This window comes from Stegodyphus dumicola, chromosome 9 (assembly GCF_044657685.1).
Source record: "Stegodyphus dumicola isolate Sdum_Otavi_A_Nest chromosome 9, ASM4465768v1".
Lineage (NCBI taxonomy): Eukaryota > Metazoa > Arthropoda > Arachnida > Araneae > Eresidae > Stegodyphus > Stegodyphus dumicola.
In genome coordinates, this window is record NC_140776.1 from 156,263,638 (window position 1) to 156,284,783 (window position 21,146).

General features: G+C 31.9%; 2 protein-coding genes across 2 annotated transcripts in view; one reads left to right on the forward strand and one right to left on the reverse strand.

The window, feature by feature from the left end:
- LOC118184627 (uncharacterized) overlaps window positions 1–626 on the reverse strand; it is a 32,000-nt gene extending 31,374 nt beyond the window's left edge. Inside the window, exon 1 of the mRNA XM_035354335.2 lies at window positions 101–626. Within this exon, the coding sequence (XP_035210226.1) occupies window positions 101–469 (369 nt within the window). The 5' untranslated portion in view covers window positions 470–626. The remainder of the gene's footprint in view (window positions 1–100) is intronic.
- Window positions 1–21,146, forward strand: part of LOC118184628 (uncharacterized) — an 888,058-nt gene that overhangs the window by 811,804 nt on the left and 55,108 nt on the right. The gene's annotated exons all lie outside the window — the stretch shown is intronic.

The following is a 21,146-nucleotide window of genomic DNA, read 5'->3' on the forward strand; positions in this document are numbered from 1 at the left end:
TTTTAAACCATAATTGTAAAAAAAAACTTACTTTAAACTTTCTAACACAAAAGGTAATCTTAAAGTTACTCTGTTATTTAATGTGCATGAAATTTCTCACCTGACTTGAAATCTTTTGTTGCCGTTGTCTGATAATCTTCAATTCTTCACTGAGGCGTCGAACTGTAGAAGCCTCTCGTTCTTGTCTTGCTTGGAGAGCGAATACCATTGACTCTAAGTTTTTCAACCGAAGCAAGTCATCTGTCTGTCTCATAACCTCATTCATCACTTCATACAAGACTTCTTCGACATCTTGGTGGCTTTCGCTTGGGGAATCCCTTACATCTCGATCGAGGAGCTTTTGCTCCAGAGCTTCAATGCGTTCCCTGTCTCTCCACTGCTCCCTCCGCAACATGGCCACCTGCTCGCGAAGGGGCTCTCGCGCCCCGCAGCTCAGAGTCATTGCCAAGAGAACCGTTACTACCCACATCACGGAACTGGAGAGGGAGTGCAGAATGGGCGTCGCATCCGTTGCTAGACAAGAGAGCAGGCAAGCGGAGAGGGTTGTCGTGCCCGGTGTTCTTTTCCACCGCCGTGCGCTTTGGAGTCTCGCTGAGGTTTGTTCGCAGCGTCCTCACTTCTCCAATTCTGCGTTGCTACTGATAAGAAGCGCGGACGAAGAAGGAATTAGGAGAATTGGTTTACGAAGGGGGGGGATATGTTAATCCCTGTGGTCAATAGTGACCAAGTGGAATCATTTCACTAGTGCGTCTGATTAGATTTCTTAAATAAAGCATCCAAACAAGGAACTTAAAATTATGAGCAAGGTGATGTTTAACGCAGTAACTGTTCGCGTTTGTTCTTCTTTCATTCATTCGATTAGGAACTGTAAATCGAATAAATCGGTTTCCCGATTAATCGTAAAAAATATCCTAAAACTTTCACCGGTTATTTGGTAAAAATACATATTGATATGATCTGTACAAGTTTTCTTAACTCAGTCACCGATGCGTCTCGTAGCTCCGAAATGTCATATAACTTATTAAAACATTTTATGAAAGCATTAATTTAAATAAGTTATATGACATTGTGAGGTTCAATTATTATTAGCATGTTATCTTAATTGTTTTCACTTTTCTAGTTTTTACCTTCGTCCAGCATGCAGATTACTTTAAAATATAAATAGCGTCAAATTTCGAACTTCGTGAAAAAATGGCGGCGTTAGGCTGGCCGTTATTCTACTTTTGATTTCTGCGTTTAACTTGGCAGAAATATTTTGCTTGCTGTAAATTCCTCGTAGACATCAAGAAAAGCCAAGGTTTAGTTTGGGCCTTATTAATATTCTATATAACACGCATTCGTGTCGAAAGCTGTTATTTCTGTCCGTAAGAAAGCGGAGTTCTGTTCTTGTTAATTTAAAAGGTTGTGTAACTTTCAGATCACAGAGTTAAATAGTTTTATGTGCCTTTCATCTATGGCTGTGATACTTTTAGATAAGAACTCGGACTGAGGAAAATGCTGTTTAACAATCTCCTATGATTGTTAAGATTTGAATTGGTCTTTTGTAATAAACAGAGTAACTGGTTTTCAGTGAAAAAGTAATTTCATCGGACATCCAAGTAAAATAAGCTCTGGCATTCGTTGTTTAAGTGAATTGAAGTATCATCAGGAAATTTAACGTTATCATTAATTTAATTTAATTTATTAATTCTCTATTTGCTACTTACCATTTAATATTAATTACTCATTAGCTATTGCTCTGGTAATTATTTTAATTATTTTTTTCATTTTTCAAATAGTATACCTCATTGATCCCGTCAATTCTGATTTTAGAAATTAAACGCTATTTACCCTGATATTCCTGCTTGGTGATTTAATAACTCAAATTACACTTTTACATAATGAAGAAAACAATGCTTTCAAGCATCTTACGAAATAAAAGTTGATTAGAATAGAAGAGAAACACGCCAATGTCACAGTCAAAACCGCAATAACAACCTTGTATTTAGCTTACATATGTATTAGCTACACTCAATTGATTTCGAGGGCAGCTAAAGGTGCCTCCTCATCAGGAGAATGAAATTACTAGAAAGGGGAAAATAGAAGAAAAGTAAAGCAGCGGCAAAGGAGTCTCAGAAACACGTGGTCGTTATCAGCACTAAGTTTATTAGTTATTCTGATGTTCTACAGTATGTATTCGATCCTGATCTAAAAAACTGAAATAAAGAAGATGAAACAATAAATTGAATGTATATATATATAAACACAAAAAATATTATGTTCTACCAATTCCGAAAATTTTCTTAGCCTACCATCCTCTTCTACTGCTATATTAGTTATGAAAAATTTATGTTTGTAGAATCAATAGGTTATATTGATTCAAGAACGTGCAGTATGTGCAACGCCTTCTCGGGGATTGAACTCCGGACCTCCCGAATGCATGTCGAGCGTGTTTCCAGTTACACCATGAAAGTATGCGTAAAGGCGAAAGAAATGTCTTACATATTTCCCTTTTTCAAGGGCGGGTGGAGATTAAGGGGCCCAATTACCGAGTCCTGGAGGTGATGAATTATCATCCACCACTTTTTAGTTCAGGCATTACTCATCGTTGAGTCTTTTAGAACTTTACGAATCAAGAAAATAGAAAAAATCCGCACTGCCCTTCCCAGGATTCGAACAGTGGTCTTACGAGTACGCTTCGAGCGTGCACCCAGTTACACCACGAAGGCATGCGGAAAGAAAGGGGAAAATGCCTTATAAATCTCTACATATAATAAAATAAATAGTCTGTCTGTGTGTGTGTGTCTTTCGTTCGCGCTGCAATAGACCCACGAAATTTGGTACATAGGTGCATCTAGACAAGAGCCAGTGCACCTCGAAGCAATTTTTTCGAAATTCGAATTCGAATTTTTTTATTTTATGTTTTGTGACGAAATCGCGTCATTTTGAGACATAATGGGCTATAGGAAAGCGAGATTTTACTCTACACACTCCATTTTCACATCGTCATGAAACGTAGGAACTTAGCTATTTTACGAATTTAAAATAAATTTCGTGTTTCAATAAATCGATTCAATACGAATTTATTTAACAAAGTCAGCTTAACACCTTTTCAACGGGATTTTTTTCGAAAAAAGTTTATTTTTAAAAATGTACAATTTATTTTTCTTTGATTTTTGGACACGTTAAACTTTCATCCTTGCGACTGCTTTTACAGAAAGATTTTCGGAAAAATGATAATATTTTGTATTTTTTAAAAAAAATTTAAATGAAGCTTCTCCCATCTCCCATCTCACATCTTTAAAAATGTGAGTTTGGCAACAATTTTTCTGTCTTGTTGTTGTTGATAGATTTTTGATGAAATTGCATCATTTTGAATAGTTTCATTCTTTTAGAAATATGGGTTTGGACACAATTTTTCATTGTATTTCTTTTCTTATGTCACTATTTTTAAGAGATTGGCATATTTCATTGTCATTTTTATATGTATATAATAAATTTGTATTGATTTTTTTGATAAAATTGTTCTGCAGAGTAAAATTTTGAGTGGAATTTTAGGTTTTTTGAGTTGCTTTCATGTTATTTTTTGCTTATTTCACTGTTTGTAACATATTGAAAAGTTTTGCATGATTTTTTTTTCTTCAACGGAAAGTTGGTTAATTTTTTTATTAAGATAATTAATATTTGTATTAAGGGATATAGCTTATTTCATTGTAATTTTTTTCTCTTGAAAATATAAGATAAAATATCATTAATTATATTCTGCTTTTAAGAATTTTTTGTTTTTTGTATTCTTTTATGTTATGTATTGCTCATTTCATTGTTTTTAAGATACTGAAAAGTTTTGAGTGATTTTTTTAGGAAGTTCTTAACCTCCTTTATACCATTTGAGTTCTTAAGATTTCGCAAAGGGAAGTTGGTTAGTTTATTTATTGGGATAATTAACATTTGTATTAAGAGATATTGCTTATTTCATTGTAATTTTGTTATACGTAATAACGTTTTTTTATGAAGTTGTTCTGCAGAGTAAAATTCTACGCAGTTTTTAAATTTAACGTTTTGTGTTACCTTCAGCCATTTTTCCGGTATATTTAAAAGCCAGTTTCCTAAAATGAACGGGTGTGTTTTTAGCAGACAGAAGTGAAAAATAATAACTGTCTTAAAATAAAATCTCATTTTCCTAGTCACCGGTAAAGTAATAAGTACGTAAGGATGGTCGAGGGGTAAAACCACAGAGAATTGGTCGTTCGAACCAACAGGCCCGAACGGCCAGACTGTATGATTGGTTTTTGTAGTTTTTCCCATGTGTAACGTGAATATGAGCCACTTTATCTTAGAAAGACCTACATGAGATTATCTCATCCTTAAAGCAGATAACCCTCGTGTGCTTTATCTTATTTAAGGTATCTGCCTACGTTAAAAAAACGATTTCGGCGAAAAAACTCGATTTTTTTATTGCCCAATTTGAAAGGTCAATTTTGTAGGATTCCGAAAATGGTTCATTTTTACGTTTGTGATAATTAGAAGAGAAGGTATAGCCAATTAACTGCACTGGAAGTGAAAGCAGAAAGACCGGAAGTGCCATTTAAAAGGCTCAACTTAAAGGTAAACAATGTTGTTATCCGTGTTTTTTTTTAACTGTTTGTGTGTAAAATTGTGCTAAAACATTTCATTTTAATTCTGGGTACTTTTTTTTTTGTTTCTGGCAATAATTATTTGCCTTAATTCTTTGAACTGGGACTGGCAACATTGCGGTTTTCTTAACTGGGTCTGGCAACATTGCAATTAGGTATAAAGACTATGTTGCTGGGTGCATATATAGCCGTTTTAATTTTTAATTCAGGGTATCTGGGATTACTTCCTGTGTTTGAACATTTAGGCATATCAATTGACCAAGAAATGATTAAAAATTACTTTGGAATTGATAACGAAAGAATAAAGAACTCGAAAATTCATTCGTCGCTCATTTCGAAAATAGCCAGAAAAAAATTAAAACCAAATAGGAAATCAAAATTACTTAAGTATAAAGATATGGAGGGTGCGATGTACAAATGTGGAGAATTTTAAGTGTGTAAATACAACAGAACGGTTTTTCTGTTAATGTGAAATCTTTAAATGCGTTTTCTGAAAAACTAATTTTTCTAGTGTTTTTACATACAAGAAATGTAATTACTCAAAATGTTCTAAAGATATCTCTATTAAATTTCACTAAAATGTTTTCTATATTATTTATTAGGTTTTAAGCTACAATCTAAGTAATATTTATTAATTTGATTGTTTTATAAGTATTTCTATATAAAACGACAAGAAATATTTTACAAAAAACTGTGTTTTTTCATGTAATTACACATATTTTAGTAAATTTTAGAAATATCATATACAATTTAGTTCATAACACAGATAAGTGTTGTAGTAGTATACAGTATAAAAAAAATTGAAATATATGCTGTGAGAAAAAATATACGGCATTTAACGTAAGTGTTAAATTCTCCTAAAAATTTGCATAAAATTGCATATATTTCAAAAATTTATAAAAATATTCCTAAAAATTTACGTATTTTCATGATTTGATATCATATTTTGACTAAATAAATATATATTTCATCAGAATTCTATGTTTTTAAAAAAAAGTGCTCCGACCGTAGGCAGATACCTTAAGCAGCATAACCTAACTAAGCTTTCCAAGCCGCTCGCGATTTTGTGCAAAAAATAGATTTTCTGTTAAGAGACAACAATCTGGAAATCGTGCTTCTCGCGTGCTTAATTTTAAAAAAAAAAGTTTCAGATATTTAAAAGGGTTTCATAAAACGTTTTTTAATTATACTGTGAAGGATTTCCTCAATGCTTTAGAGCAGGGTTTCCTAACCTTTTTGTCAATATCTGTTGGACGGCCGGTAACATTTACTTTTTTCAAGGTGAATTTATAGCTGGATAGATTTAATAATACATGCACATAGAAAATGAGATCGGTCGCATTTCGCTTTGTGCTAGCATCTGTGTTGGACGCAGTTTCTATTTCATTAAAAATGAGAAAACATTCACATAGAATTTTATTGAAAACATTTTTATTGCGATCGCACAGCAGCGGGCACACGTTAAACGATCGGCGGGGCATGGTGCCCGCGGGGATAGGGTTGGAAACCTCTGCTTTAGAGAGAAAGATATGTGCATATGTACGTAATTACGTATGCACATATAATTCGCGTTAATAATACCACAAATTATTTTGATTTTTTTAATGCTCAAATGTTCAAAATATTATAATTGATTGTGTTCTTTTTAACCCAAAAGCGTCTATCACTCTCGAAACGAGATTTTGCGTTGGTTCATTACAAACGGAGTATCACTTTTCAAAATGTTGCCACCAAATATTATCAGCTTGTATTATTTTTCTAAAAATTAAATAATGAAAAAACTGCATGTACGTATGCACGTTTCTCGCATCGTGAAAAAACCATGTTACCTACAGACATCAGATTTTGAACAAGGTAGTCCTCTACACGAACATGTGCACCTGCAAGCCTGAATTTTAAATTTCGAATTTGTTTTATTATTTATTTCATATTTTGTGAAAACCTTAATGAATTTTTTTATTAACAGACTCAACGATTTGAAAGAGAGCACTGGCAACACTTGTTCGAAATAAAACACTTTTGTACCCAACTCCACAGATTTTATGTCCATTCAGAAAATTATAAGATTGGCTTTAAGAAAACAATGCGTTGCCGCGGCCAGAAATAAATTACTTTTATCTTCCACGCGCCAACGTGTTGCTATTCAGTAAAACCTAATATACCTTCAGATTTAATCTGGAATGTTATTGCGTAACGAACGAGAGATTTAAAAGCAATAAACACATTTCTTAAGAATATTTTTCCTATTTTTTTAATGTGATTGATTTAAATAAACATATATTCAAATCATGAGAGATTTAATTAGAAAAATTCGATATATTCGTGGACTTGTTGAAATCATTGCTTACTTTTCCGTTTTTATGAAAACCATTTTAGGCGGTTCTCCGCGCAAGCTTCTAGTTTTTGAACAAATAACATAGCTAATATAAACTCTTAAACTCTGTCGGGAATTCTTAAGACATGCTGCTTTAAAAGATTTTGTTATTTTGCTGCTGAATTGAATTTTAAGTGCCGTAAGTGCAAAGAATGTGATATTTAGTAAATAAAGCTGGCACATGAAAAGTTAATAATAAAAAGAGAAAAACAATTGTATACCATCTTGTTAAGAAAATTGAAGGTTAAGAATATGATAAACTGGGAAAATATTGGAAAAATATAAAAGTGCATGCGGAACCTTAATACTGCATTCCTGCCTTATCTTATCTCGTTCATTTGCTCTTTGGCAGCTGAGGATGATGGTTCGGTAAAATCATCGTTCCATAAATTTGCAAATATAACGCTGATTTTTGTTATTAGAGTTCTAAATTAAATGATGCTATGCAGCTTTTAAAACTTTTGTGATCTGCTTGTTGAACTGTATGTGGTATAAGGGGCGAAGAAAACGATTCTTAATAATAAAGCAAAAAAGACAAAAAAAAGTATTGGGTTAGCAGGAGTGATTGCAAGAACTGGCTGGTAGACTATGAGCTCAGTGACAGTGTAAAACAACCTTAACAAACCCTTTTGGGTAATCGTTAAAATCTAAAACCATTCACACTTGTTTTTCGTTCTATTTTATAATGTTTGGATAAAAGTCTATTTTTTTGTATTATTTATTCCCATGCTTTTGAGAAACTTTCAGACGAAAAAGTATTCGTATATTACACTGGATCTATGTCTTTGTAAGAATCTTCTAGTTCATAAGAAACAGTAAAATATTTTAACAAAATATAAATCCTGCGGTTTACCATTCAAGACGCGGATGTGTAATTCTGGTACAGTTAATTAATGTGTTTTACAATCATTAAATCAGAGGCATATCTTGCCGATATTCATGTACGTGCTACTGGAAAACCTTACATAAATACGAAGAAACATGAAGAGAAAATATTAAGATGTAATTTAACCTTGGATATACATATTATTTATTTTTCTGAAACTACGCATATCGAGTGCCGAATTTTCTGCATTAGGTGATTATCTCATTACTTATCTGATTACTTTTGAACATAAAAAAGCGAAGGAAAAAATAGCAAAGAACTTGTTTCTTCGTATCAAAAAAATAAGAGCAAGTTCATCTGCTTTTTAGCATTTCTGTTTTAAATTTTTATTTCTAAAAATGTAGCAAACATCATTTATTCTTGAGATATATTGAATATCGCTTAAATTAGAAAGTATTAAATATTCTCACTGAGGACCATCTCAGATTCCGCTTATTTTTTAAGTACTGTAATAACTGATTAAATTTTTTTATTCTAATGATACCTTTATTTTCATTTCAGATATTTTGTAATTAATGTCTTTCAAAAAACTTCATTTGTATAATTTCTTAGAGGATACTTGGAATTTCATTGCAATATTAATGTAGAAGATCAGATTCGTTTGTTTTTAAATGTTTTATCGATAACGAAATGAATCTAATTTGATATCTAATTTGAAAGTCAATCTTGGAATAACATAGCTAAAGATGAATGAATTCTTTTTTTCATAAAGATTTTGTTGCCCATTGTTGAGCTTTAACCGTCTGAATACAATGTGGTAAAGCTTGACTGCGTCGTCAAATCTTTTAATCCTCTCCCTAAATAAGTTTACAAAATGACCTGCTTTAAGCTGCCGAAAATTTTATTCCGAAGAACTGTTATGAAAATTTTTGCTTTGGCATTAATTTTTGCTTGATTAGGAAGTGTTCAAGAGTGGGCCAGTACCCTTACGCTGAGACATTGTTATGAAGGTATCCGCAAAAGGAAAGGAAATGGGAAAATTTCGAAGAATTTTATCCCCTGTTTACAAGCAGGTTCCCTAAATTTTTAAAATCATAGGAGTAATACTACGTAGAATCGACAGGGCATAGGATCGAACTCTGCATACGATAAATACAGAGTGATAATGGCGAGCCATAGGATCGACATTGCGTAAGAGTGACAAGGAACATGATCGACATTGCGTAGAATCTATATAACATAGGATCGACAATGCGTAGGATAAAAACTGAGCGAGATTGGCAAGGCAATGGATCAGTACTACATAAGAGCGACAAGACATGGGATCGACACTGCATAGAATAGGTATAGCATGGGATCGAAAATGTGTCGGATAAACAATGAATAAGATTTTCAAAACGTAGGATCAACACTGCGTAAGAGCGAAAATATTACAGGATTAAAATAAACAGGATTGACACCGCATAGAAACAATATAACATAGGAAACACAATGCGTAGGATAAAAGATGAATGAGACTGGCAAGGCTCAATCAACTCAATCGACGTAACGGGACAATGCACAGGATCGAGTCTGCGTGGAAAAGATATAACATAGGATTGGCAATGCGTACGATTGACATTGTATAGCGTTGATCCTAAGTAGAATCGACATTTAACACAGGATTTACACCGACGTACAACCGACAGTAGTGATTGGCATACGACTGATAAGATAAAAAAGAAATTCTGAGTATAATTTAATCATGACTAGCGCACTGATCATCTGTGCAGAGACATCGCAGGTATATGATGGAAGTATTCGATAAAACTGACTTCAATATAGGAATCGATGTAGCGTAACATCGATAGTTTTGTAGCATAGACAGTGTTCATAATCAGAACTGTGCACGATCAAGAGGATAAGAATTTGAATAAATTATTATTTTTGGGAGAACTTGCATAGGATCGATATTGATATAAAATCGACAGATATATAGAATTGAAACCCGGTGTCGATCCTATGTGAGCAGAGAAATTATCGATTCTTTGCAATATCGATCATGTCCTACACTCCCTTCCTTATGTTTTCCAAAAACTTTGTATTCACTTGTTCAATAAAAATCTTAAGGAATTCGCATAACCGCTCATTAAGATAGCAAGTGTATAGATAACCAAACTTTCTATTGTAATTTTAAACCCTACTAAAAACCCATCTTCACAATCTTTATAAAATTTTATGCCATCCCATTTGAAAATGAATATAAAATTTTATAAATAATAATATAAATTATAGCTTGAATTTTAAGTAACACTGAAGTATTGGCATGGTTAAAATAAATTTTCTTTTTCCAAAAGTTGCTATTGAATGTTATTTTTTTATAAAATTTTATACCACTTAATTTAAAAGTTATTAAAAGCTAGGTTTTTATATAAAAAGCATTCATTTTATATAATCTGAAAATGGAGACTTGATAGTACTAAATTTTCTCATCTATTTTATCTACTATCGAACAGCAATCATCTTCTAGCTTATCTTTTTTTACATGATCAGCAAATATTGTCCGATTAGGAAGTTGATGACCTTGATGCATTTTAGTGAAGAAAGGGTTAAAAACACCTTCCAAAGTCCGGTATTTGTTGCTTTCAAGTAGATTAGTTTGATTTGATAATGACACAGGAAATGAATCATACGTGCAAAAGATATAATTTTTAAAAAAGGTGTTTATATAATTTTGTTTCCATTTCTGCCGATACTTAATTAATTTTTACTAGCCAATTTCTGATCTTTATCCTCCAGTAAAATTCGGGAAATGTCCATCCATTGAAAATTTCCAATAGTGCTACAATCGGCTTTTGATTACCGAGATAACACCGGCGATGATGTCCACGGTTAACTCAAAAACACGGCTAATTATTAAATAATTGAAAAAGCACACGAAAGCAAAATAGCGCCTGTTACAATCAACATAAAATGCTATTAATAATTTACCAAAAAGTGCTGTTAACAATTTTTAAGAAGTTTAATCTGAAGAATAATTAGATTTGATAACCTTAAATTAAATCAGTATTCAAATCAAAACGAACAAGCTATAAACAATGGAGCCACCCAATGGGTATAGTGGTTAGTGACTCTTACTGCCGTACCAAAGGGTCTGTATTTAAATCACGGAGGAGGCATGGATGTTTGTAAATGTATAGTGTCTGTGCGGCATGGGGGCACTCAAAACATGCGGCCAGCCAAAAATCCTCTCGAGAGGTTGTGGTAGGGGAACAGAAGCGGGAAGACCATCTGACCCATCCTCGGGGTGCTGTCCTTTTATTCCTGTTTCATTGCAGGAATACTTCTCAAACACATTTGAAAAAGCCGAGTGAAAATAACTGGCACGCGTGGACTGAAAATTCATTAGAAAATAAAAACACGCTTAACAAACTATCCCAGACCATAAAATATTGTGCAGCACAATATGACGGTTCGGACTAAACTTTTCTACCTTTCTTTTCTTTGTCAAACCTGTAAAGCATGTCTCTAATTAGAAAATCTGGTGTAGCACGTTGTGGTCCTGAGGAAGTATTATTTTAACACACCTGTATAATATATTCTTAATAATGTTTAGGATACTGTGATTGTGTCACTGTATTTTTGTTTCCATAATTTATGTATTCTTAAACAAACACATCTAGTATTAGTAATCTAATACATTTAGTTGATCAATCTAAACATTTTATATTTTCTTTGTTTCTCTAGTATTCAATATATATATATATATATTAATAGTGTACTTAACTTATAACTAGTAAATATTTTGAACTATATTTAATTATCGGTTCGTAGCTTCCTTGTGCATATTTGTGTCTACGTAATCAGTAGTAACACTTGTTGTATTATAAGAAATATTTTGTAATATTTTTTTCCGTATATTTTTTGCTTTGATGAAACTAGAAAGTAGATGTTATCCTCTACAAGTCCTATAGGCAAATTTGTTATTCTCTTTTCAACGATTATGTAACTTCTAAAATCATGTAGCTATAGTTTTATAATAAGTGGTTATATACTTTCGTTATTTGAGTATACTCATTTTAATCGATTCTATTGTAACTATTTGTTTATACAAAAGTAGGAATCTTGTATTTAATTCACAACGGGGACTATTAACCTTCTGCAACTGTAAATTTTGTATTTAATTAGTAATGTGCTCTGTTAAACTTTTTACAAAGTAACCTCTTGGAACTGTTTAGAAAAATGAATCTTTAGTAATATCCAACAAATGGGAAATGCAAACGCTAGGCTAAGTTACTCATAACAAACAGCTGTTTTTAACATCCTAGCATCGAAATTTTATAGTATTATATGTAAAAATGTCTATGTAAAACTTATACATGTATACGTGGCACTGTAAACTTTTGGAGAATTGTTAAAAATGCCATCCTGCCTGCTAGCTGTAACCAAGGATTACAGGTCTTAGATGTCATCTGCCAACATGATAATTAGACCGAGAGACTCTTTAGGTCCTAGAGTCGGTGGTCATTTTGGTAGTGTTTTCCAAGACATCCTTTGCGCAGATAGCTCTCGTGTGCTTTGTCATATTCGATTAACCTAACGCAACCTTATTCCGAGTTTCGAATTCATAACCCAAAGGCATGAACTTCACTCAGCCTCCGTTAATCTCCATATACCTTCCATGACGACAGGCTGTCATCAATACCATCTTCTGTAATCTTCTTAAAAGCAATAATTTGAACTACGATATTATTAAAATGCTGTAGATAAACAATTATTTATACACCATGAGAAACCAAAAGTGTTTTCAAAGTAGCGTAAAAAATGATATAGTGGGCATTATCAAAGTGGAATATAAACATAACTTTTTTAAGAATAGGGAAACAGATGTGTTATCATGTTTGATATATTAAGACTGTTGAGAGAGAAATGATGATTTAATGAATTAACCTTTATATTACATCGTTCAGTATTACAATATGCCATAAACAGTTTTTGGTGGAGCAATCGAAAATAACTTGAAGCTACTAAAATAAAAAAAGTCTTCCTTCCCCGCTCCGAGTTTCTTCTGTGAGGTTTTCAATTTCTTACTCGAGACAGCTGTCACAGATGCGTATCTTATATGCTTACTTCTGCAAAAAATTTTCAGTGTCGAGTACTTTTTTTTTTTTTCATAACTTTTCCTTTATATTTGCTAAACTGAAATAGATCTACGTGGATTTCCCCTTTTATTCGAACATTTCATATTCGACTGGTATTTGGTTTGCATTATTATCATCATCACAAATTTTATTTAAAGCATTATTTTGTTGTTAAATCACTAGACAGCGAATTTAAATCAGAATCACTGAAGCTCATACGTTTCATTCTTTGGTTGTCTATTTAAACTTGTTTTGTGTCTTACTGAATAATTTCCATGTATTATTTATGAATGCATTATAGATTTCAATAACAAAAAGAAAGGAAAAAAATCTGAAATGTTTCACATTTTAAATTACTCTCAAAGGGGCGTTTTTTTAACGTTTTATGTGTTACCTTTATTGCTGGCTTTTAAATCGTTGAGTTTGCTACTCAAAAATTCGTTAAAGGTTTATAAAATATGAAATCGATAATAAAACAAATTCCAAATATTAAATTTGGGATTTCAGATGCTCATATTAGTCAGTAGGATTAAGTCATTCAAAATTGGATGGCTCTGGATACTGTTGTTTTATCACAATGCGAGAAATATACATATATTTATGCAAATTTCGCATTATTTAATTTCTTCAAATATAATGCAGGACTCTAACATTTTGTGGCAACAGTTTGAAAAGTGATCCGACATTTATAGGAGTCCGACGCAAAATGCCAAAACGAAAGTAATAGTCCTTCGGGACTCAAATCCCTTTGGACCTACAATTAGACTACCACTAAACTATAATTTATTAAAAATTTTATTTGTCTGAAAGTTTTGATTCTCCTGAATGGCAACGCAGAGAAAGATAAAAACGCATTTAAGTACAAAAATAAAAAATAAAAAAAAAAAAAAAAATCTGAAATGTTTCAGATTTTAAATTACGTCCAAATGGGCGTTTTTTAACATTTTGTGTGTTACCTTTCTTTATTAAATATCATGTTCCTCGCACTTAAACCATAAGATCCAGTGCAACAGCAATATCGCAAAATAGTTTTAAAACGAGCATATCTTTAGAATTTCCGATACAGAGACTCACGCGCTGGAGATAAAAATGTATTTTCTGCACAACGTTGCCATTGCTCGCTTTGAAATCCTTGAGTTTGTTAATCAAAAATTCGTCAAAGTTTTAAAAAATAGGAAATCGATCATAAAACAAATTTCAAATTTCAAATTTGGTCTTCCACATGCTCATATTCGTTGGAGGATTACGTTATTCAAAATTCGATGACTCTATGTACCGTTGTTTTATCACAATACGAGAAATATACATACATTTATGCAGATTTTTCATTATTTAATTTCTTCAAATATAATGCAGGACTCTAACATTTTGTGGCAACAGTTTGAAAAGTGAACCGACATTTATGAGTCCGACGCAAAATGCCAAAACGAAACTAATAGTCCTTCGGGATTCAAATCCCTTTCGACTAATAAATAAACAATGGAAACAGATAAGAAGAAAAATTTGTTTCATTTGTGCTTTAAATTTAGAAAGCCACATATTAGACTATGGATTATATTTGTTTGCGACATTTCTAATAAATTCCTTTTCAAACTACATTTTGCATCCATTGAAATAGATTACCACTGAATCATCTGACGTACAGTTAAATGCAGCAGATTTCGTTATATTTAAATTTATCAGCTTTGTAGATAATCTGCAAACAGTAATATTATTTTAAAGAAATATAACATTATTAAAAAATAAAAGTTTCAATCAAGTAAAAAGAAACTGCCAAAAAAAATCTATAGGTAAGAAAATTTTAAGAAAAGCTCGCATGGATGTAATATTTTCAGTTCAAAGTTTTAGAAATAAAATAAGCAATATTATGAAACCTGAAAAAATGATTGTATTGCCTAAATAGGAAAACTAATGTTTCATATAATCTCCCTACAGAGGAAATAAAATACTAGTATTTAAAATGTTTGTTATGTTATATTGAATTTAAAACAAAATGTTTCATGATTTTACATTCAAAATTCGCTGAGTTAATCTTAATAAACACTCACATGAGACCAGTTACAAAATTAAAACGTTAGCGCATTTTTTATTCAAATCGAAACTGCCCAGATAAGCATATTTTATTAGCAGCTTTACATATTTTATTTTATGTATGTTGAGATGTATAATAACAAGCATAGTCAGGCATACGTTATTAAAAATGAAAGTAGCTTCAATCAATAAATACATTCTTAGGTACCTCAGAAAATATTTAAGTAAAAGCAAAAAAAGGGCTTTAATTAAACAAAGATCAGTAAATATATTTCTTATTAGAAATTTTACTTTGCGGAGATCATATAAAAACTTTAATTTTCAAAATTCAGACAGATTATTCTTTAGAACTTTGAAGAGGTTACCAATAAAGAATCAAGGATGCAAGGGGGGAAAAGATTGTTAAATTTAAAGAATAAAAATAAAAAAAGAGTACTCTTAAAAAGGTTTTTTTTTTTTAGCATTTTGTGTGTTACTTTTATTTATTAAATATCATGTTTTTCTCACTTAAACCACATAAAATTCAATTTAACAGCAATATCACAAAATATTTTAAAACAGCATATCTTTAGAATTTCCGATACACAGTCTCGTACGCTGAGGATACAATTTTTTTTTAATTTAATTTTATTTATTTATTTATTTTTAATTTTTTTTAATATACAGCGTTGCTATTGCTCGCTTTGAAGTAGTTGAGTTTGTTAATAAAAATTCGTTAAGAGTCACAAATTTGAAATAGATTATAAAACAAATTTAAAAAATCAAAATTCGGGCTTCCAAGTGCCCATGTTCAGTTGGAGGACTACGTTATTCTAAATTTGATGGCTCTAGGTTTAGTTTCTTTAAATATAATACACGGCGATAATATTTTTCGGCAACAGTTTGAAAAAAGAATCAAGAAAGAAAGTGAAACGACGCAAAATGCCGTTTTCAGACTAATAGCCCTTCGTGTCTAACGCCCCTTTGGGCTAATAAGATTAAAAAGAAATTGCAATCTAATCTAATTTCGGTATGCATATTTCAATTTAACTCCTGAAACAATTTGAATTCAGTTTAATATCTGAAACAATTTGAAGCTTAGTTACAACGGACTGTACAATAGTTTTAATTAGTCTAAATTTAATAATTATTAATTTAAATTAGGCATTTCAAGGCCGTTACCAGGCCCCTTGCATTTGCGATTGTAACTTGTGTCGTTATCACCCAAAACATTTAATTTCCTCTCGCCATTTGAGACTTCACTTCAACTCATTCTTCATTCACCTGCTTTCCTCGAAGCGAAACATGCTGAACGGAAATGAAGTGGGTGTGCAAGGAGTATTAAACGATACCTTTTTTTCCGCAGCTTTTGTTCCCGTGGTTACGAGTAAATTAACCTTTAAATTCCTGTTTGAAAGTAACAGGTCAAAGTTTAAGAATTATTTCGATAGATAGAGCATAAAACCTTATATTTATAGCTAGCTGTTCCAAATGGCAAAGCGGCCCACCAGCGGCCGAGCGGTAAAGTCGCTGAACACTGGTAGTTCGGTCCGAGGTTCGAATACCGCGAACGGGCTGGCTGCATGGGCGTTTTTGGGGTTTCCCCATGTGTAACGTGTATACGAGCCAGTTTCCCTTAGAAAGTGCTCCCCGAAGGAATCCCTTAAGCAGATAGCCCTCGTGCGCTTTGCCATAATTAAATACACCAATACACCAAATGGCAAAGCAAAATTGTAGGAAAAAAGGATTAACTATGCTATCATATCATTATAAATAAACGCGATAAAGATTTCAGCCCTAATTTAATAACAAAAAGACATAATTTTTCAAAATGTATTTGTGCATTTATTTCACTGAATTTCTTGGCTGCCAGGTTTGCAACAAGTATTTCCTCCAAATGGCTGTGCCAGAATACAAGACCCGCTTATCGAAAATCGTAAACTCTTCTTCCAGGTGTTTAATTATAAAAAGGAATTTTTTAAGATTTTGCATTTTCTCTATCACAAAGTTGAAAATATTTTCACAGCTTTTTGACTTTATTTTAAGAAAATTTATAGTTGGATATATATGCTTGAAATCAGTATTCAAAAATTCAAACTTGTAACCAGCGTTATCAAGGGCATATATAGAGTCACGTAATTCTTTATATATTCAAATAATATTATTATCAGAAGTAAGACTGAAATTTATCATTAGCAATTTTCCCTTTGCATGTTACTGTTTGACTTACTGTGCAGTGCAATGACCATCTATTTCTAATTGCAATAAAAATCGGTACGATATAAATCCTTTTCCTGTTTTCTAGATTCAAAACTTGCCATCAACCCTTTATTTAAGGTCTTTGGTCTTTGGGAATAGACAATTTGTCTGAAAAATCTTCAACTAACTTATCCATCTAACAAATAACCGGACATGGAACAAGCCGAATGCACAAGATATGACTCGTGAATTTTATTTGAGATCGAATCAACTATTTGTGTAAAAGATAAGTTTCGTGTGCATCCCTATTGTCCTTGAAACTATTTCCTCTGTCATTTACTACAATAGTTTCCGCGTAAAGAAATACCAACTTGCATCCTGACCAGTCTTATCAGTTGCATTAATATGTTTATTTCAGTTTACAACTACTTCCGCTTAACGATGTTCTTGGTGCCACATCTTTTTGCCAACACGCAAGCTATTCTGAAATGACTGGATATACTTCTAACCATTTTAGAGTATACTATTAAAGTTTTAGCAAGCAAAATAAAAGGATTTATAACTTCATGCAAGAAGTATCCTTTAAACTAGCATATATTTTAATGGAGGTTCGAATTGATACCATGCTATCATGACTGAAAGCAAACATATAACAGAAATGTTTAAGTACTGTGGTGAATCGATTTAAATGTAACATTATTTATCTATATATATAAAAATCCGATGTGTACACCACATGACTTCCTTGTACGGAATATTAAATTATACGCATTTTTTCTTGCATTTCGTTTAAACTTATTAGATTGAATCAAACCTACTTCGCCGACAGCGCATAAACCACAAATGAATAAATGCATTCTTTAAAATTCACTTTGTTTACCATAGCGACACTCTGGCGCTAGGTTCACTTAACAGTATTATATTTCGTTCATATTATAACTCAGAATGCACAAAATTTTTATCATTTAAAGAATTATCTAATCGTTGCCACATGTTCTATTCAAATACTATAACAAAGCTAGAACGATGTATAAAAGAAATTAAGCAAACGAAACAAAAAAGAAACGGTTTATCACAGACGATTGAGTATTTATCATTCAATTAAAATTCAGTTCTCACTTCGCGACAAGGCAAAAATTCATAAAAACTCAAAATATCTGTATTAAGAATTACGAAGTAAATCTTAAACACTTATTTTCTCGAAAAAATTCCAAAAAGAATTAAGCATGATTTAATTCGCAATAATAAATGAAGGCGTTATCTTTGTTGTTGCGAAGCTAAGTTTCTTTAGATTGGCAACAAATCCGCTATCCTGCTGTTTCAAATGTAAACAAGCGCAATGGCCGCCATCAAAAAATTTATTAGGCTTAGCGGCACTTAAACAATTTTAAAATTGTTGATAATTCTAAAAATATTGCATACAGATGTACTAAAGGCATAAGAATCTTAACCGAAAAATAAGAACAACATAATTCAATCCTTTTTAAAGCAAAAAATGTACAATTTACAAACATATAAGAGTAAAGAAACTGAGATCACTGAGCCAGGTAACAGCGTGGATATATATATATACGTTTGGTGCGGCCGATTGCAACCAAAATACGAGGTGAACATCTACATGTTATAGTAGTCCTATACACAAAATTTCAACGTTCTGAGGCTACTTGTTTTTGAGTTATGCGAGATGCGTACGTACGTATGTAATACGTTCATACAAACGCCAAGGAAAAATCTCTCTTCACAATTCCTTTTAAAGCAGTTTTATAATTTTTTGGAGGAAAAGAGTGTTTTATTCTGTCCTTACATACAGATATCATGGAAATACATCGTTAAATTGCATTCGAAAGAGGTCAAAATGGATATTTTCGTTGAAATATGCTGCCTGAAACTTTTCGCGATTACAATATTTCCTTTTTACTTCGTACAAGGAAGTAAAAAAGAAAGTCTGTGTGTTTGGTTGTCCCCTAATAACCCAGTTACTACTATAGCTATCGTCACCAAACTTTCTACGATTCTTTTCTGGAAAAACTTCCACGTTTTTCCAAAATAAAAGTAGCTAAAATCAGAGATATTAATTAAAAACTCGGAAAAACGTTAATTTTCGCCCTCATGTTTAGGAGCGCCAATAGTCTCGCAAGCTGGAGATGAAAATCTGCTTTAATTTCGAAAGTTGTTGCTACTGCTTGCTTTCAAATACTCCTCGCTTTGTTAATCAAACATTTCTAAGTTTTACGATGAAATAAAAATAGTATTGCCAAACATTAAATACATTATTCCTGACTCCGAAATTTCGTGGAAAGCCATTTCGACTATTCCCATCTTCGTGCGACTTTAATCAGCCGAAATATTAATTAAAAACTCTGAAAGCGCTAGTTTTCGCATTTATTTTTCCGAGTGGCAACAGTCTCGCACGCTAAAGATAAAAATGCTTTATTTCGAAAAGTGTTGCTAATACTCGCTTTCAAATCGCAGAGTTTTGTTTGTTGATCAAATATTTGTAAGCTTTACAAAATCTATGCATATAAAGAATGTCTGTTTATGTTTTTGCTTAAGTTATTGATTTCTGATTAATTAAGATAAATTTTTTGCCACATTTAATCGACTAAAATTGAATATAGTTGAAATATTGGATGGAACTTAAGCTTTTACGACCATTTGATTAGAAAGACGAAATTCATTAAAAACTGCATGCCATTGTTGCTGATATAATTAGCTTATATTTCTATCGAAAATTTTTATGTGGGTTCCATATCGCATCAGAGTGAAAAATGTATGATTATGAATAGTTATTATAGAAGGATTATAGCGGTGTCCTCGATTATTAAATGCATTACTGTCCTCGATTGTTCGATGCAATCTAACTTAACTGGCATCGGGTATTTTCACTAATAAGTTTATAAATAGTATAAATGAAGAGTGAGTTCTAAATCGAAAGGTCGAGAAGCATTGCAGGTCACGTAAACAAATTTCGCAATTGATGTTCATCGATTAAAGGAAAATTATCTTGGACGAATCTAACCAAACTCTGGGTTTTTAGTTCTTCAGTGTTTGACCTACTGAATGAAAATAACCAAGACTTTACGAATAAGCCTCAAGTAAGGAAGCTATTCCAGTATTTTCTCACCAATGATGTTAAGATATCAGTTACATTGCGTGGTATTGATTTATATATTCCAGTATTACCCTTAGTATGATTTAATGCTAACAGGAGAAGGGAAAATTAACGTTAGTAAATTGTTAAAAAAAAAAAACCTGATGTGTACACCACATAACTTCCTTGTATTGGAATATTAAATTATACGCATTTTTTCTTGCATTTCATTTAAACTTATTGGATTGAATTAAATCTACTTCGCCGACAGCGCATAAACCACAATAGAATAAATGCATTCTTTAAAATTCACTCTAGTATTAGTTTACCATAGCGACACTCTGGCGCTAGATTCACTTAACAGTATTAATAATTATATAACAGTTAACTTATATAATAATTATGTAATGGAAACTAAGTTAACTGTTATATAATCCAATAATTATATAACATTTAACGTATATATTTCGTTCATATTATAAATCATAATACACAAAATTTATATCATTTAAAGAATAGAATTATCTAATCGTTGTCACATGTTCTATTCAAATACTGTAATAAAGCTAGAATGATGTATAAAAACATTTAAGCAAACAAAACAAAAAAGTAACAGTTTTTCACAGACGATTGAGTATTTCTCATTCAATTAATTCAGTTCTCACTTCGCGAGAAGGCAAAAATACATAAAAACTCAAAATATCTACATTAAAAATTACGAAGTAAATCTCAAACGCTTATTTCCTCGAAAAAATTCCACAAAGAATTAAGCATGATTTAATTGGCAATAATAAATGAAGACGTTATCTTTGTTGTTGCGAAGCTAAGTTTCTATAGATTGGCAACAAATCCACTAGTCTCCTGTTTCAAATGTAAACATCAATGGCCGCCATTAAAAACAGGCTTAGCGGCA